The sequence below is a fragment of the Mesoplodon bidens genome (genome assembly GCF_964165515.1).
Source record: "Mesoplodon bidens genome assembly, chromosome: 18".
Taxonomy (NCBI): domain Eukaryota; kingdom Metazoa; phylum Chordata; class Mammalia; order Artiodactyla; family Ziphiidae; genus Mesoplodon; species Mesoplodon bidens.
In genome coordinates, this window is record NC_138175.1 from 54,614,904 (window position 1) to 54,634,436 (window position 19,533).

Here is a 19,533-nt window from a genome sequence, read left to right on the forward strand (position 1 = left end):
ATTGGCAGGTGGATTCTTAGCCACTGTGTCACCAGGGAAGCCCCTGGGTTGCATTTTGTGTCCTATAATCACAGTGGTCCTGGCCAATGTGAAATTTAGAAAGGCTCAGATAAATCAATGAAGTTGCCAAAGGTCACCCAGGCAGTGAATGAAACATTTGTCTGAATGCAGAGCCAGGATGTTCCAACCCAGCTTCCCGGTCCCAGAAAGGACAGGAGCCCTAGATGGAGTGAGACCCACGGTACGTGTTTATTCTGTCATTGATAGCAGCAGCAGTGGGGGGGATTGGCCAGACGGGGGATGTGGTGAACAGAAAGGGCAGACACAGGTGTGCGTGTGTCTAGGGGAACACGAAGGATTGGTCTGTTGACATTCACGGTGAGAACAAGGGTTAGGACATCAAGTGTTGTACAAACAGCAAAGAGACACAGAGACCGACAGAGGTGTGGGGAGGGGGAGGGGTCCCCCAGACATGCACGGCCCCTCGCCTGGATGGGGAGCCCCGGGGAAGGGAGGACAGACACAGTGGAGACTGAATGCCCCCCACCCTGAAACAGGGAGCTGGGTCCGCATGCCTTCCATCCCCACGCCTCCAGGGGTGGAAGGATGGGCAGGCCCAGGGCTGCCCCGCACCAGGTGGTTCGGACGTTATGGCTTCGAGGAGATGAGTTCACAGTCCGGGCAGGAAGGGATGGGGTCCTGAGGGGGCCTGGTCCGATCCTGAGCCTAGGCCAGACCTGCAGGACCGGGCAGGGAGGAGACGTCAGTGATGGCAGAGAGCAGGCCCATGGCCTGTAGTTCCGTCACCACCCCAGGGACCCAGGAATCCCGGTCCTATGTCTCTCCCTCCTCAGACCCAGGAGTCCAGCCCCTCCCCTCCCCGGTCTGGGTTCCTTACCCCTCACTCTGAGTTCTCTTTCTCTGACAATCCTTTGCTGCCTTTTGTGAAGCTGGTCAAAGTCTTTTCCTGAAAGGGGAAATCCAGAAGGCTCAGGAGTAGGGGACGGAGACAAAACAGTTGCTAATCATCAATCTAATAAGACATCAAACCTGTTTTCATTTTTTTTTTTTTTTTTGGTTGTGACTTGCGGCTTGTGGGATCTTACTTCCCCAACCGTGGATTGAACCCTCGCCCTTGGTAGTGAAATTGCAAGTCTTAACCACTGGACTGCCAGGGAATTCCCTGTTTTCATCACTTACAGTTCTCTTTTTTGCCTGGCTCTGAAGTTATGGGACAAGTGGTACAACAGTCCCATTCTACAGATGCAGAAACTGAGGTGCAAAGAAGCAGTCAGTGGAAATGTGAGGGGAGATGAGGATACTGGGGTGACGGGGAAGACCCTTCAGGGCCCCTGAGGAGCTGAGACCCAGTCCTGGGGGTGCCGTGGAGCCATGAGAGGGCTGAGCAGAGAAGGGGCAGGGTCAGCTCTGGGAGTAGAAAGATGCTCTGGGGCCACATAACACTACCGGCTGAAAGTCAAGGTCAGGGCCAGACTCTGCCGGGGTTCAGCTCCTCTCTGCTGAGGAGCGCGAGCAGGGCACACAGGAGCTTCCAGAGAAGCTTGTGAATAAATGAGTGAGTGAATTAGAAGAGTGAGTGATGGAAGGGCGGAGAAGCTGCCATCTGTTTATCTAAGTACAATCACAGTCTTTTCAAAACTCACATCTGAGTCCTGTGCTCAGCCGTTTTTAAGTCCCCCGGCACACCCAACCCAGGAAAAAAGTGCAAAGCAGGGCCAGACTAGTCAATTCCAAGGGAGGAACTGACTCCTAGTGTAAAATTTAAGGTGCATCCAAACTCAGCAATTACGATAAATGCTATTGTAATGCAATTTTAAAAAAATCAAAATTAATGCAAAAAAAATCCATGATGAGCAAAATACGAATTTTAAATAAAAGCCAGTCCTGTGCCATTTTAAATAAATTTTAAATGAAACTTGTTTTATTTAAAATTTATTTTATTTATTTAAAATTAAAATTTATTTAAATTGTAAATAAGGGCCAGTTCCTGGGCTCAAGAACTGGAGACGAAAGGAGAAATATGCACCTGATTTTTCTGTATTTAAATTTTTTTTTCCTGGCATATTAAAATAGTTGAGAAAATATTTTAAAAAAGAAGAGTAAGTGTATTGAAATTCACATTTTCTTAAGTTTAAGTGTTTAGTTTATACCCTACAAAGAATTTAGTATAATTTTACTTTCTTGGCTTTAGTGACAGCAAATTCATCAATAGTTTCAGAATCTACTTCTTTGCTTTTCTTGGTTTCAAATGAGAGAGCCACGTTTGAAAATTTCTCTTGACCAAGTAATCATCTTAAGTGATCTTAAATTTTTAATTTAAAAATTGTCAGGGGCTTCCCTGGTGGCGCAGTGGTTGAGAGTCTGCCTGCCGATGCAGGGGACACGGGTTCGTGCCCCGGTCCGGGAGGATCCCACATGCCGCGGAGAGGCTGTGCCCGTGAGCCATGGCCGCTGAGCCTGCGCGTCCGGAGCCTGTGCTCCGCAATGGGAGAGGCCACAGCAGTGAGAGGCCCGCGTACCGAAAAAAAAAAAAAAAAAATTGTCAGGCTGGTTCTTGCGTGACCCTCAAGGCCTCTTGGGGTCTGCTCGTACCCCTTCTTTGTCTGCTCCAGGCTCACCGCTGACATCAGCCTCCTCGATGATTCCGAGGAACAGGAACGGGCAGCCTTGCCCTCTCCCTACAATCTTCTTCACCTGAGCCCATTCCTTTCAACCTCCAGGCCTCTGCTCAAATGTCACCTCCTCCAAGCAGCCCTCCATGACCCCCTAATCTAAAGGGCATCCTCCATCTCCCATCCAGATTCCAAAACGTTCTGGACCTCCCAGATTCCATAACGTTCTGGACCACAACTGACAGGGAGAAAAATAAATTAACACTATGATCCTTGGTTTGCTGCCCTGTGAAAATGTCTGCTCTGTTCTATTTCAACTTTATTTTCTTATTCATTTCAATTTTCATAGCCTGCTTTAAATAACAAATAAAGAAAACCCCGCTCTATTTTATCATCTAGTGTTTTCCTTTTGTTTGGGACTTAGCACCATGGGTAATGATAATAATAGTAGCTGACTATTTACTGAGCCCTTACTAAGAGGCAGACACTTAGTCCTGCATTAACTCACTGAATCTTCACATCTATCCTAACAATAGGTGTTATTAACGGTCCCATTTCTGAACAGAGGAAACTGAGGCACAGAGAGTTCAAGTAACTTGCTCTAAATCACACAGCTAGAGATGGTAGAGCGGGGATTCGAACCTAGGCTGACTCCACAGCCCACAGAGACGTGACGCGTTGCGTGAGTGAAGGGGCGAACGGCGGTGGGAGGGACCTCGGGTGGCGCCCACGCACCTCCACCAGCTGGTGCCAGTGCTCCACGGGCTTGCGCGGGTTGGCCAGCATCTCGGCCCAGTGCTCGCGGCCATGGGGGTCGGCGGCGTCGGGACCCACGCGGCACACGCCGATCACCTCGTTGTGTCCGATGCTGGGGGTCAGGGGTGGGGGGTCGGTGAGCACCTGAGAGGGAGGGAGGCAGGCCCGGCCCCGCCCCCTGCGCTCGCCCCCCTCCCTCCCACCCCCCCGCGCCCTCACCAATCATAGTCCACCACCGCGATGCTGAGCCCCACGTTCTCCACGCTCTCGGGGGCCACGTCGAACACCAGCGCCTCGTTGTACGTGGGGTTCAGGGTGTTCTTCTTGATCGAGGTTTTCCGCTTCTTCAGACGCCGCCCCTCGCTGATCAGAGAGGCCTTCACGTAGGGGTCTGGGGGCGGTTGTGGAGAGCACTGAACCTCGACTTCCTCAGACCCGACTGCGGACCCCAGACCCCTCTTCTCCCAGACCCGAGGGTCTGGATCCGCAGCCTTTTTCCCCCCAGTCCCTCCCCCCTCAGACCCAGGATCCAGGCCCCCGTCCCCCTCACCCCTCAGACACAGGGGTCCAGGCCCCCGGCCCCTCCCCCCTCACACCCAGGAGTCCCAGTCCCCCCCCCCCCAACTTCAGATGCCAGCGCCTTCCCAGAACCCACCTGAGAAGCCGGTGAGGTCCATTGCTTTGAGGTTAGAGGCTTTGATGATGGTCACGGTGAGGCGCCCGGCCGTGGGGAGGTAGCAAAGTGAGAAATTGAGCTCCCCAAGATCTGCCTTTTCCTGAAGTTGGGGAAAGAGGGTCAGCGGTGCCTTGCCTCAGCCTCCCGCTGTCTCTCCCTGACTTTCTCTCCCATCCCCAGACTCCAGCTGTCCTCCCACATCTCCAGGGCTCAGGTTTCTGATCCACTTAACAATCTGACTTCGGGCCAAACCTGGTTAATTCCTCGGCCACAGCTGCCTGCCACCGTCAAATCCTATTTGTTCTGCAGGGAAGACTGGAAGAGGCATGGGTGGGGGGAGAGAGCAGCAGAGGGACAGAAAGAGGGAGAGAGAGAGAGAAGAACACGGTGAGAAATAGACTGAGACAGAGATGCAAACTCTGAGAGATACAGTCAGAAAGACAGGCCCACAGAGTTCTAAAGTCAGGAAGACCCAGAGGAGAGAGGGGTGGCAGAGACCCAGACAGGGGAGCACAGAGGGGGTGGGTAGGAGGAAGAGGGGCATAGACTCAGAGGGAGCACCGAGGCCTGGGAGGGGCAGGACTAGAGATCCACAGGGGGGACAGAGACTTGGTGGGGGGTATGGAGACCCAGGGAGAGTGACAGAGACCCAGAATGAGAGGGGAGGGGAAAAGACACAGAGAGAGAGAGAGAGAAACAGAGGCAGAGACCTACATCGAGAAAGGGACAGACATCTAGAGAGCGTCGGGCAGAGAAAAGACACAGAGAGGTCAGTCTTAAGGCAGGAGACAGCCAAGAACCAGACAGAGGTTACAAGGAAGGCAGACCCTTCGCTGTGACACACACAGATGGACCTGGAACAGTGGCCAGAGCTAGGGGACCTATGACCCGCCTGTCCCATCCTTCAGCCTTGTCTTGGCCCCTCGCCTCCCAACCACACTGATAGGAGCCCAGGTCCCTAGACTCCCCACTCAGTCCCCTGAGGCTTTGCCCAGGCTGTTCCCTCGGCTTAAAATACCCTTCCTCCGCATCTCCTCCCAGCCAACAAGCCTCGGCTTAGCTGTCACCTGTTTCCACAAGCTCCCAGATTCCCTGCAGCCCTGAGCAGATGCCCCCCCTGTGTGTCCCCGTAATGCTGGCCCCTGACAGCAAACTGCGTGACAGCCTAGACCCACAGCTCCCGAGGACTGTCTGGGGTCCCCGGGTCTTGATCCTGAAAAAAACAGTTGTCGAAGGAATGCATGAATAAATGAAAGAATGAGCGACACCTGGGGCGATCAGGAGGGGGAGAGAAAACGAGAGGTGACAAAAGGAGACAAAGATGGATGCAGGAGGGTGCCTTCGGGTGGGGCTGCCTCGGGGAATGACAGGGAGCGGGGCTTGGTGGGACAGACGTGGGTCCTGGGGATCAGGACCCTACAACTTAGGCACGTGGTTCTCATAGGCTGGGCCTGGGGGACTGAGCAAGCAGGCTCTGGAGAGTCCAGTGCAGGGTACTTTAGGAAGAGCCATGGGCACCTGGTTCAACTGTGTCATTGTACATATGGGGAAACTGAGGCTCGGAGAAGGGAAGGACCTTGAGTAGGGCCATCAGGTGGGCAAAACCAGCCCTCTCGTGATATGAGGACAGGGCTTACCCAGCCCTGACACACACAGCTGCCCCAGATTGGCAGAGAGCTGGAATGTTGGGAAACCCACAGATTGGAACTGAGAGGGCTGAGGAGTTCTTTGGGGCATGGAAGGGGTCAGGACACCCAACAAAGAGCTAGGGGCTGGGTTTGGGGAAGGATTGGATGTACAGGAGAGTGAGGTTGTAAGAAATGAGGAAGGGGCCCATGGGGGGTGTTGGGGGAATTGGGGAGATGTCAGGATACTGGGGACCCCAGTATGTCCGAGGCTTGGGGCATCAAGCTATCTGAATTCTAGTGGAGACCATGAGGAGACACAGGATTAGATTATATTAGAGAATCTGAAAGTCAGGGGTTTGAAACAAAATGTTCAGAGATCAGAGGGGTTGGGGGAGTTCAGGAAGTCTGGGAATTGGAAAATTGGGAGGTGGTGAGGGGAAGGAAGTTGGGAAAACAAAAGCCAAGGACTAGGGCTTGGGAAGTTGGAGGGTCAGGAATATAGGGCCAGAGGGCAGAAGTCATGGGGTCATGGCATGGAAGTTTGACAAAGCCGGCCGGTGGGTACATGGGCGTCTATTATAGTTTTCTCAATGGTTACCATCAGATGTCAACGGGGTGGGGAGGTGAGGTGCTGGTGTCAGAAGTTGGGAATCTGGGGCCCAGTTATGATATTAATAGTTGACAAAGTGCGGAAGGGGAATGGGGGTCCATTATATCAGTCTCTATTCTTGCTTGTACGTCTGCAATATCTTACAACAAAATAAAGCTGAACAGAAAACTCCAGGATCAAGGAGTTACAAGGTTATGAAGTGGGGAGGCAAGGAGATGGCAAACTGAGGGGTCCCAGGTCCCCCGGGATGGGGGATGCAGGAGCCACTGACCGAGCCACCCTCCACGATGTCCCTCCACAGCGGGCGGTCGGGGGGCTGCTCGGCCAGCTCCAGGAGGTTGTCCAGAACCACCTGGCCGATGAGGTCGTGCCGGGAGAAGCGGTCAAAGTCATAGATGCTGAAGTGCAGTTTGCGCTGGGCCAGCTCAGCCAGGGGCACGGAGAACTGAAATGTCTCATTGAACACTGGGTTCAGGGTCTTCCTGTGTACCTAGTGGGGTGGGCGAGGAAGGGAGACAGACACCATGCCCACCAGCCCCTCCTGCCCGGGACCCAGATGTCTGGACCCCTACCCCCTCCTTCCTCAGACCCAGGAATCTGGAACCCCAGCCCCTCCTCCCTCAGACCCAGGATCCAGGCCCCCAGGCCCTCCCCCCTCAGACCCAGGATCCAGGCCCGCAGCCCCTCCTCCCTCAGATCCAGGGGTCCGGGCCCCCAGACCCTCCTCCCTGGGACCCAGATGTCCAGCCCACCACTCCGGACCTTGGTCTGAAACTTTTTCTTGCGGTCAGGCAGCAGGTAGATCTTGACGTAGGGATCTGAGAAGCCATTGGAGTCCTTGGCCGGGAGGTCCAAGGCCTGCAGGATCCGCACCACCAGCTGGTCGGAGCCGTAGAGGTACCTCAGGGCGAAGCTGATGCGGCCACAGGGCGCCCCCGCGCCGGCCTCTCCGGAACCTGGGGCCCCGCCGCCCCGCCGGCCGCCGGGTCCAGTCCCTTGGTACAGCTCCGGCTTGATCTGTCCGATGAGCTTGGCTTTTTCCTCACCGCCTGGTAAGGGTAAGGGTAGGGCGGGCGGCCGCTCCTCACTGCCCGGATCCGGCTGGGAGCTCAGGGTCTGCTGGGTGAGGGGCCGGGGCAGGGCTGGGTACCTGCGGGGGTGGGGAAGACAAGGCGGAGTCGGTGGCCCCGATCTTTGCTGCATCTGAAGACCTGGGAGGCTCCTGCCTGCCTCTTCCCCAAACCCCATAGCCAGGTGTCCACAGATCCCCACCTTTGCCCACTGTGACCTTGAGCAAGGCACTTGAATTCTCTGAGCCGCAGTTTCCCCATCTGTGTGAGGAGGGTGACCTATCCCCTTTTCTAAGCTAGCTCCACCCCAGACCTGGGCTTGCACCAGCCTCTAGAAGCCTCCTTCTGACCTCAGGGTATGACCCAGAATAGCTTCTCTATGGACCCCTGGGGCCTCACACAGCCCAGACCCCCTGGTCCTGCACCTGTCCTTCTCCAAGTCTCCCTAACCCATCCTAGTCCCAGCCTCATCCTCTCCCACCTGACCATCGCTCCCCCTGGGCTGTCCTTTCTCTCTCAACTTCCTTTTCTGGCTGTCTGTGTTTGTAGAACACTCTGGAAGCCCAAAGCTCCATCCTTAACCATCTTTGCCATCTTCTCCCCTTCTCACTCACACGCTTTCCCTGGACAAGCTCAGCTGTGCCCCAGGTTTCCACGACCATCAGCAGCCTGATGTCTGCTAAATCTGTCTTCTGAGCTCTAGCCTGGCTCAGCCCACAGCCTCAGCTGCCCATCAGACACCACACACCCCTCGTGTTCCCTGCTGGGCTCAGTGCCTCCTCCCAAGCCCACTTCCTCTCCCAGTTCCCCAGAATCCACCTGGATTTGCAGGTCAGACACCTGGGGCCATCCTCATCTCCTCTCTCCCCTCCAGTCCTTTCCCTTCCATCTCCTGAATTTCCCCATCCCTGTGGTCCCTGCTCATCCATCCTCTCCTGCATGGACCATCACACCCGGGCCCCTAGTGACGGGCAGTCATGACTGGACATGGCAGCCCCAGATGCGCTGAGAGGCAGGCATGAGGCTGGGGGAAGTGGGAGGGCACCAAGCCGTGGAAAGGGATGCCGGGTGAGATGGCTTCAGCTACTGATCAGTGGGCCATTCCCTGCTCCCAGAGTGACTTTGAGGAGGTCATTAACAACCTCTGGGCCTCAGATTCTTCATCTGTATAATGGGGGAAGGAGGAACTCAGACTGGTGTATCCATCAACCTCTGGAAGGCCTCCCCAGAGACGTCAAACTATATTTTCCATGAGCCCTTGGCCAGCCCACTGGACAAGAACCACCTATGAACCTCTGGGGCCCAAGACAATCCTTCCCGGTGGCAGTTTTCCCCAGACGCTCCCCCGGGCCCCTCCCATTCAACAAGACCCAGATAAGCTCAGGGTCTCCCTCAAACCCACTGCTCTTCCTAGATCCTCTGACAGCTCCACCATTCACCCAATCAATCACCAGGCCAGACCCCTGGGTGCTATCTTTACCTCCTCCCACCCCCTTCTACCCACAGCTGTCAACCCCCAGTTCCATCCCTGACTCTCGGCCCCCTGACTCTCTCTACCTCATCTCCTCCTCCACCATCCCCAGTTCAGCCTTGTCTCCTGCCTGGACTCTTGGTATCTAATCTGTCTCTCCAGTCTGTCCCCTATGTGGCCCCAGAGAGGTCTTTCTACCCAGAGCTGACCTCCTCTGCTCACAGCCCTTTGTGGCTCCCCAGTGCCCTAGGACAAAGTCCCAACCCCTCAGTCCAGCATTCAAGACCCTGTGTGATCTGGTCCTACCCTCGTCCCCTAGGCTGCTTTACTGCAGCCCTGGCCTGGCTGGATAGGGACAGCTGATTTGAGGACCCACTTCCCCTGGATTGTGAGTGACATGAGGGCAGGGTCTGTCTGCCATGCTCACCTCTATTCTTTTCCAAAACCCAGCTCAGCTCTAGCTCATATCAGGTGCTCAGTATACGTGTACAGAATAATGAATAATGGATGGATGAACTGTAGGTCCCACCACCCACCCAGGCTTAGGGAGAAAGAGATGAATTGCTTTGTGCCTCAGGGACTCAGGGGTCTAATCTCCATTCTCTTCCACCTTCCTGATCCCAGAGTCCTGTCCTTGGCCTCCTCCTTCCTCTGGATCCAAGAACCTAGACCTCTAGCCCCCTCCTCCCTCCAGCTCAGGAGTCTGAAGCCCTAGCCTCCTCTTTCCCCAGGATTCAGGAATCCACACCCCAAGCTCCCTCCTTCCCGAGGACTCATGAGAGCCATAGATGGGAGAGAGACACATAAGAAGAACAGAAGTTCAGAGTGGACCCCCAGCCCAGTAGCCTGTCTCACCTGGTGGTGGGTGCCAGGCTTGTGACCTGCTGATGCGACTGGGCACTGGGCAAGCCCCCACCACTTGGGGGAAGCAGGAGAAGCCCAGAGCCTGCGCCGCCCTCAGAGGGCAGCTCAGGAGATGTCTGGCTCGGTTTGACCCCAGCGGCTACTACAGCAGCTGCAGCCTCTGGATACGAGTCCATGTCCAAGTAGGAGGGCTCTGGGGGGTCTGACCCCCCTAGGCTGCCCGGCTCCAGCAGCTCAGCGAAGGGCGGATGGTGGGCAGTGTGGGCATGGTGGTGTGGGCCCCCCAGCAGGGGGTGGCCACCCAGGCCAGCCCCTAGGTGGTGCCCACCGCCGCCTACCAGGCCTGCCAGCCCGACCCCGCCTAGGTCTTTGCGCAGGGGGCCACCGCCCACTGCTGAGCCTCCCTTGTCCCTCCAGGGCACCCAGCACAGCTTCCAGGACACGAAGAGGGAGACACCCAGAAGGACAATGCCACAGAACGTCACGATGACCGACAGCAGGCTCACGGAGATGTCTGGAGAGAGTGAGGACAAAGGTCAGGGGTCAGGGTGGGGTCAGAGTTTATCCTCCCATTGCTGTCCCCAAGAGCTAACCTTTAGTATTTGCCACTCACCGTCCTAAGCACTCTACATGTAATACTTAGTATAAACTCCACGACTACTCAAGGTCGGTGTTTCTATCTACCCATTTTAAAGATGAGGAACCTGAGAGGTTGAGTGACTTGTGTAAGGCTGCACAGGTAGTCAGTGACAGACCTGGGATCTGAACCGGCAGTCTGTCTTCGGATTTTAGTCTTTTTATTCTCTTGATTGCTAGCCCACAGTGACTCTCTGTAAAAGGGAATACAGCATCCGAGGTAGGACGAAGGTTCCCTAAAATGCTAAGAGTTGATCAAGGAGAAAGGAGACTGCATGGCACAGTTAGGCAGGTCAGGGTTCAAATCCCAGCTTGCTGTGTGGCTTTGGGAACATATCTTAACCTCTCTGAGCCTGACAGTCCCCATCTGACAAATGGGAAAAATCAGTTCCGCCTCTCACAGTGCTTTTAAGGAATGCAGGGAGTAAATGGTGTGCAGAGCAAGCTGGGGAAGATAATAGCAAACGTTTCTTGAGAGGTTACTATGTTCTGGACACATAAGTGCTTTATAGGCATTAGCTTCCTTATGCCTGACAGGCACGCTAGGAGGTTGGCAGCATTATTATGTCCATTGTTATTTTCCACAAAAGGAAACTGAGGCCAAGAGACACGAAGTTACCAAAGACACAGAGTTCTAGAGCTGGAGCGGGGGAGTCAGGATTCGAGTCTGGGTGCCTGGCTTTACCGTCTTCACCATTATGCTACCACACCTCAATATTTCCCAATAAATGGTAGTTCAGACATGAATTTTTGTTAGAATAATAAACCTTATTGCTGTTGCCACGTGTATCCAACGTCACCGCCACCGCAGCTAACAATTCTGAATGTCTACTATGTGCTGATATGCCTTTCAGAGAAACCCAAGGACAGCCCAGATCTTGAACTGAAGGTTTCTGGCTCGTTCAGTAATTGTTACCAAGAATGGGGTTTTTCAAGGAAATGTGAATTTATTTGGGGTTGACTTCCGGGTCTCAGCGAGGTGGAACACAGGGGAAATTCCTGCTCTGTACAGACCATGGATTATGGGGGGCAGGGGAAGGAGCAGGTAACTAAACCATTGGCAGCAAGCTCAGCTGGGTGGAAAGGCTGTGTCACTTCACGGAGCTCTTGGTGGCAAGGGGATGCCCTCTAGTCCTGAGTTGCCCAGTGAATCTAAGTCAGTGGCCCATGGTGTTAATCCTCAGGATACTATGTAACTTAAGGATGACGGGTCCTATTTTACAAATAAGGAAACTGAGTGTCTGAGAGAGAGGACGTGACCCTGCAGGCCCACACGGCGGGCAGCAGCAGAACCCTGAGTTTCCCACCCCACCTCCAACCCCTTAGGGTGCTCCTTTCGAGGTGACCGACATCTACTTAGAGTTCTGGGGGCCTGTTAGAAACCGGAGCAAGGACTTTCTGGCCTCCTGAGCATGGAAAGAATTGAGAAAAGGGGGCCATTTTGGAAGAGAAAGGGAAGAAGAATTGAACAGATGCTTTCCCCCACTGCCAGCCTGGCCCAGACCCTCTCCAAGTCAAAACATCAATCCTCCCAACTCTGGCAGATTTCTCATTCCTGTCTGCCTGCACTGGGGAGCCATGTGGGTTGGGCAAGGCAGTGTAGTTGTGCAGTAAAATATTAACCTTTTTGCCCAAAGAAACATTTGGCCCTTGATCAGCTCGTGAGGGGTGAACCTCTAAGCCCTTGGAATGTCCTGCCTGAGTGTTTTTATTTACCTGAGAAACTTGGGCCACATCAGATAGTCTGTGTAACAGTGTGATTGATTCTGGGGTCTTTGGGCCACATGTTATCTGCTTGACCTTTGGAGGGGCTAAGACTAAGTTCAGACACGTGGACAGTCAGCCGTGTCTACATGACAGAGCCCCAGTAAAGACCCTGGACACTGAGGCTCTGGTGAGCTTCCCTAGCGGGCCCTACCCTGTGCATGTTGTCACACGTTGTTGCTGGGAGAGTTAAGGGCTGTCTGCGTGACTCCATCAGGACAGGACAACTGGAGGCTCACGCCTGGTCTCTCCTGCACCTTACCTTATGCCTCTTTTCCCTTTGCTGATTTTAATCTCCATCCTTTTGCTGTCATGAAATGTAGCCATGCATATACAGCTTTTCTGAGTTTTGAGTCCTAGAAATCATTGAACCTGAGGGTGGTCTTGGGATTCCCCAGCACTCACAATGGCAGTAGTATACCAGACTTCCTGGGGTCAAAATCTGGCTCTCCTGCATACGGGCTATGAGATTCTGAGCGAGCTGCTTCAGGTCTCTGGGCCTCATTCCTCGTCACTGTCCCGTGGACATCCTGCACTCGAGATGCTGAGCCCCGCCCTGGCACTCAGCAAGTGTGACTGTCATTGTAACCTCCCACCTCATGCTTCCTAAAGGTTCTTCATCTGGACGAGGGCACTCATGATATTCCCTAGCTCTCAGAACCCTGCGGATTCCTAGCTGGGTTACCTGGAGCCAATCACTCCACCTTCTGGGCCTCAGTTTCCCCCATTGAAAATAGGGATTATAACTATATTTACTATTTTGTAATAACCTATAATGGGAAAAAGAATAGATATGAATCACTTTGCTGAATCACTGTAAACCAACTATACTTCAATTAAAAAATAAAATGAAAAAAAGAGAAAGTAGGGATTATATGTACCACAAAGGGTAGTGGATCTTGTATACTGTCTGGTACACAGTTGGTGCTCAGTAAGTATATTCCAACATATATTGAATGACCAGCGTGCATGCAGCTTGTTCTTAGCACTTCACATGTGTTATATCATTTGAGTCTCTCAGATGCCCCATGAAGTAGTTACTTTCATGATCCCATTTTCCAGATGAGGAAATCGAGGCACAGAAGAAGCCATTCATTTCATAAGTGGGGGAGGTGGGATTTGAACCCAGACAGGTCAGACAGACTGACTTAAGAGCCTGAGCTTCTAAGCACTATGTGAAATGCACAAAGATACCTGAAGGGGGTGTGTGGTAGCAGTGGTGTGGTGGTGAGGGAGGGTGGACAGGAGGCCCACAGGGCAAAATCCCGAAGGTCACAGGTCACGTGGACCACAGAGCTCCTTCTTCTTAGATCAGAGGCTTGGGGGACCAGCAACAGGCAGGATGGAGGCAAGACTATAAGAGGGACTGGCCCCATAAGGAAGAGGAAGCTGAGCAGGGCTGTTCTGAATCTCTAAAACTCCTGGCTACAGTGGAAGCAGGGGGCTGGCCAAGACGGCTGGGGATGCTGACCTGCATCGGGGCCCCGGGGATAGCCTCTGATTCGCAGGTCGTTGAACTCTTGGCACCTGTCACTGGTGTCGGCATCTCGGACCCGCGCACAGAGGTCCGAGACCAGGATGAGTGCCCGACGGCAGAGGTCATCCTCGTAGTCTCCTGACATGGTGGCCAGCGGGTCCTGTTCTTGGGAGGGGCCGGGCAAGGGTGCAGATGGGGAATGGGATGGGGGAGAGGGGTGGATAAAGGGCGGAAAGAGACAGAAAAAGGATAGGCAAGGGGACAGCAATTGGGGGTGGATGGACAAGGGATGGAGATTAGGGGAGGATTGGACAAGGAAAAAGAAATTAGGGGCAAATGGACAAGGAGGAAGAGACTGGGAAGGCCAGTCAAGGGGCAGAGATTAAGGGTGCATAAATAAAGGGGTGGACAGACAAGGAGACAAAGATTAGGGCTGCACAGATGCAGGGACAGAATTTCGGGAGGGAGAGACAACGGAACAACCATTTCTCATTCGTGCATTCAACAAATATTCACTGAGCACCAACTACGTGAGAGGCACTGTGCCAGCTGCTGCAGATCCAGCAGGGAGCAAACGCCACGCGGTCTCCAGCTTCTTGGTGTCACAATGCAATCAGAGGAGACAAAGTGTAAACAAATCAACAAACACACATAAACAAACACGCACACATAGACACAAAGCCCTCAGACTGTGAGAAGAGCTCTAAAAGAAATAGTTGGAGGATGTGTCACAAGGGGACCTGGAGGTGGGCAGTTGGGGGAGCTCTCTGAAATCTGAAGGATGAGATGGAGCCAGCCATGGGCAGTGGGCAGTGGGGCTGGAGTGAGGAAAAGCATTCAAAGCAGCAGGAACAGTGTGAGCAATGGCCCAGGGTGGGAAAGGGCTTGGTAGGTCCAGGGAGCAGGAAGGTGTAGACAGGGAGAGAGGGGGAGAGAGAGAGAGATGGATAGAGGTAGAAAGATAAGAGGTGATTATGTGCGGTGCTGGCTGGGGAGGGATGGAGGTGAAAGATGCAGAGATAAGGACCAAGTTGAGAGAGGGAGAGAGAAGGGGAGGGGAGACAGAGATAACGGGAAGGGCAAACTGGGGCCCAGAAGAGAGGGACAGATGAACAGACAGAGGGAAAGTTAAGGATTGGGACGTGGGATGGACAAACCATAAAGAATAAGCTGGTGTGTAATTCATGGGAGTGTGAGAGATGGGTGGACATAGGGGCAGTGATAAGTGCCAGGAAAGAGCATGGACAGAAATATCTTTGAGAGACAAACAGTGGACAAGAGAGGATGGATGGGGTGCAGAAATAAAGGACAGAAAAATAATGGCCAGAGATCACAGATGGACAAAAGGATACAGAGACGGACTGGGCAGACAGACATGGGTGCAGAAGGAAGGTTGGATTGGTAGGGGGGAGCGTACAAGAGAGGGGACCAGGAGAAATAGGTGGCTGTGGGGAGAAGGGGAATTAGCGACACATGGTTTGGAACTAGACATCAGAGATGGACTGGAAGGAGGGTGCTGGGGAAATTAGGGACAGACAGATCAGGGCTCACAGATGGACAGGTGTCGTGGGAGTAATGCAGAAGGCCAGGACTCGGAGACAGGCATATCAGACTCACCTGCGCTTATCCCTGCCGTGTCCTGGATGGTAGCCGAGGCGGCGGCTGGCGGTAGCCCATGGGGGTTGTAGGGTGGACACGGGGCTGCGGGCCTGTCCCTACGAGCCAGGTGGTGGGAGGGGGTGCTGGATCTGGGGGTCGTGGCCGTGAGAAAAAGCTCAGTCCGAGCCTCACATCTTGTCCTACTCGGGCCAGCTGCTCGACCCCAGGCGACCCCCGAGAAGTCCAGCCACCCCTTCCCGGCTCCGGGTCCCCAGCTCCGGGGGGGTGGGGGGACTTAAAGACTACAATTCCCGGCAGGCCTTGCGCTCGTGTTGCTGCAGCTTCATAGACCAGGCTCTGCAGGGACTGATGGGAATTGAAGTCCTTAATACCTCTCCCGGCTGCGGAGAAGATGGGAATTTTTTTGGAGGTGGGGGGGTTAAGAGATGCCGGGGTCCCAAGGCGCTGCAGGGGAGAGGAATAATGTCTGGGACCTCGAGAAGCCGCGGAGTCCTAAGTCCTTAGGGGCCATGGAGTGGGTAAACCATCCCCACGCTCGGGGGATCGGTGGGCGAGGTTGGGGTACACCCAGGTGTTTCGGGACCCCCCCTTCCAGGGCCACGTGCCCCTCCCCCGGGGCGACCAGCAAACGCTGCAGCACTCCCACTCCCGAGCAGGAGACCCGCGCATCTCTGCACCTACCCCCGCCCCCACGCGCCGTGGCCGCCCCCCGGCATGGGGCTGGGGCGGGGGCTGGGGCAGGGGGAGGGGGAGGAGCAGACTCACCCGGAGCTGCCGCCGCCGCCACCGCCGCCGCCGCCGCAGCCCCGCGCGCCGGCCGAGGTGCCAGCTCGGCTCCTCCCCCAGCCCCTGTCGCAGGTCCGCGGCTCCTCCCCCTGCACCCCCTCCTTCCCCTCGGAACCTGCGGCTTCAAAGCCCAAAGAGCGCGGCCGCAGCGAGGAAGAAGGGAGATTTCCCGAGACCGAGGCGTCTGAGACGCAGCGCACTTCCACAGACGAGGATGCAGAGATCTGAGATCATGACCCTCTCTGCTCCCCCAGGATCCAGGGGTCCTGGACCTCACCCCCTCTTCTCTCAGAGAAGTCCGGGACCCCAGTCATCTCTTCCCCCAGGACCCAGGGTACTGAGCTTCCAACTCCCTCCATTCTCAGATCCAGGAATCCACCCCTTCTGCTCCCTCCTCCCTTGGGGACCCAGGAGTCCCGACTCCCCAGCCCCCTTCTCCGCAGGACCCAGGACTTCCAGTCCTCCCAGCCGAGGAACTCTGAGGGATGGTGGTGGGCGGGGGGCAGGCAGAGCCTCAGAATCAGCGGTCCTGAGTCTCAGCCCGATGTGGAGGTAGAAGCAAGGACCTGGATTTCAGTCCTTCCTGGGCCGGCTCCTGAGTAGATTCTCAGATACTTGCTGAGCATCTACTGAGCGCCAGGCACTGCCTTTGTGACCTTGCACTCTTTGCTCTGAGTTCGTTTCCTCATCAACAAAATATAGACAATAAACCTGTTTCCTAAGGGACCCAGAGGTTTGAAAAACCAGTCAGTATAGAGGGAGAGCATTGACACCAAGTAGGTGCTTTATGAGTACTTTTTAAAAACAGCAAGTATACCTTTACCGGTATAGTAATAGCAGTGAATGACAATTGCCACTGTGATCTGGGCACTGGGCTAAGTGCTTTGAAAGCATTCTCTGAGTTAATCTTCACTTTGGCCCTCTGAGATGGGGGCAGTTATGTTATTCCCATTTCACAGAAGAGACAACTGAGGCCCACAGAGGTTAAATCCCTTGAAGAAGATCCAGAGCTACCTGGTCTCAGTGGCAGCCCGTAGGGGTGACTTGGAGCCCCCTCACCACCCCCAGTCTTCCTCAGTGCTGCCCCCTGCCTCCCAGTGATACCCATATAAATATAATCTCTAAGTAAAAAATTGCTGCTTCTTCTGCAAACACTTTAAGCCGAGTCCCCTAGGCGCCCCCTTCAATTAGATAATCCGTCCAACTGCGGCCTATGTATACACGTTGCAGTCACCATCATACTTTTGAATGCCCCAGAAATGCCTTCTGGGTTCACTCTGAATCCTATCTTCAGTGCTTCTTGTATTCTCCTGGATAGACCTACATTTGCACCCAAGGAAGCTTGCATGGGAGGGTGGTGCACCCACAGATATGTGCACACAAGTGCAGGCACCCCAAATACCACTTTCACAGCCAGACCTCCGCCCAGGGTCCACAGGCAGCTGTGTTCCACAGGGAGAGACACACAGAAGGAGTATGCAGCAATGCACACTTTCAGAGATGTGCACACTTTCAGAGATGTGCACACAGATGGGCTTGCCAGACTCCCATGACATGTTCCCGAAGAGGCACTTGGGTATCGAGGAATAGCTGCAGTGCACTGGTTGTGTGTGTGACTTTGGAAGGGGGGTACCTGAGTTCAAATCCCAGCTCTTTCATCATTTGTGGCCTCGGGTGAATAACTTACATTCTTGGTGCCTCAGTTTCCCCGTCTGTAAATGAGGGTGATCTTTTTTTTCCTAATTTTTTTTATTGGGAGGGTAATCTTTTTTTTTTAAACCCACCTCATTATTTCGAGGATTGAGTTAAATTCACCAGAGATGCCTAGAGAAAGTGGTTAATGTTTACTGTTGTCATAATTAGTAATTACATGCATTTGCTCATGGACTCCTTCACTGCATTTTACAAGTGAGGAAATTGAGGCTCAGAGAGGGGAAGTGCCCTGCCCAAGGTCACACAGCAGGGAGGTGTCAGAGTTGAGATTCAAAGCCACGTGGTCCGACTCTAGACTTCTTGCGTTCAGCCTAGACTACATTGTTTGCGTATAGGAAGTTTGAGGACCTTGCCTGTCATCACCACCAGGGGTGTGGAAGAGCACAGAGCCCTGGACAGGCAACCAGGAGGCAGAGACATTCGTTCAATGCAATCCATGCCCCCAATTGGATAGATACTTACTGAGCATCTACTGACTGCCAGGCACTGTTCTAGGCACCAAGGGTTTGGCTGGGAAGAAAGCAGACAAAAATCCCAGCCTTGGGAGGACTCACGGTCTAGTGGTGGAGACAGGTGGTCATTAAATAACTCTATATGGGTATCAATGTTAGGAAGGAAAGTCCAGGGTGCTGTGTGTCTGAGAAGGAGGTCAGTGGAAGGCTTCTCTGAGCAAGTGACATTTGAGTTGGCATAAGTCAGGTGAAGATGGGGGGGGGAGAGGACTGCTCCAGGGAGAGGGAACAGTCCACGCAAAGCCTGGGGTAGGAGCGAGTTGGCACATGGAGGAGGACTGATGAGCACATAAGCTCCATGGGGGCGGCACTTTTGTTTACTGCTGTGTCCCCGCCGCCTGACCTGGTGCCTGGCACACAGTAGGCACTCAATAAGTATTGGTTGGTTGAATGAATGAACAAGTGGATGGATAAATAGAGAAGTGTATGTATGTATGTATGTATGAGTTGGATGGGTGGATGGATGGATGGATGGATGAGCGGATGGATAGCTGAATGAGTGGATGAGTGGATCGTTGGATGGATGCATGCATGCATCCGTGCAGGAGTGAACGGATGAGTTTGCAAAGTACCTACAGATTCACACACAAATATGCCTGCAAACAAACGCAGACACACACCCAGAGACATGCACATTGTGTGTAAACACAGATTTGCCTCTTCTCCTGGTGCTCCCCTGGGAGAACAAACACCAAGAACAGAGGTGGACCAAGCTGGCCATGGCCTGTGTGGTTGAGGATGCAGGGAGGCAAACCCTCTAACCTGAGCTACAACCAGCCCCGCCCCCCGCCCCCCACTGCAGCACTGACATAATTTCTGGAATAGAAGGAAAATACTGATTCAGGGATTTGTGTCCCGGGCTGCATGCCAAGCCAGGGAGTGGGCCAGGGATGACCCAGGAGAGTTGGGGTGAGTGACAGAGGGAGGCAGGTGGGGCTAAGGCAGAAAGACCGGGAAGGAGGTAGAGAAATAGAGAGAAACAGAGAGATGGCAAAATAAAGTGATGGGCACAGAGAGAGACACACACACACACACACAGACAGAGACAGAGATAGAGACATGCAGAAAGGTATAGAGACACAGAGAATGAGAGACAAAGAAAGTCAGAGGCACGTGATATAGAAATTCAAATTCAGACACACAGAGAGATGAGGAAGGGTTCCAGAGACAGGTAGAGAGAGGGAGAAAAATAATGGAGACACAGAGAGATGGGAACTTAAAGGACCAAGACACCAGAGGGAAAAAGAGAGAGAGAGCCAGACGCGCGCGCGCGCGCACACACACACACACAGCTGCAGAGAGAGAGAAAGAGAGTGA

At 53.9% G+C, this 19,533-nt stretch overlaps 1 protein-coding gene across 1 annotated transcript; it reads right to left on the reverse strand.

The window, feature by feature from the left end:
* Nucleotides 1-901: 901 nt before the first annotated feature.
* SYT3 (synaptotagmin 3) lies at nucleotides 902-15,298 on the reverse strand (the record flags this gene model as incomplete). Its single annotated transcript, XM_081216352.1, has 9 exons — nucleotides 15,203-15,298; nucleotides 13,580-13,750; nucleotides 9,700-10,222; nucleotides 7,066-7,453; nucleotides 6,575-6,793; nucleotides 4,045-4,165; nucleotides 3,609-3,780; nucleotides 3,369-3,501; nucleotides 902-967 (listed from the first exon to the last, which is right to left on the reverse strand). Exons 2-9 carry the CDS (start codon nucleotides 13,728-13,730, stop codon nucleotides 902-904), a joined length of 1,773 nt encoding a protein of 590 aa, XP_081072478.1. The 5' UTR covers nucleotides 13,731-13,750; nucleotides 15,203-15,298.
* Between the last annotated feature and the right edge of the window lie 4,235 nt (nucleotides 15,299-19,533).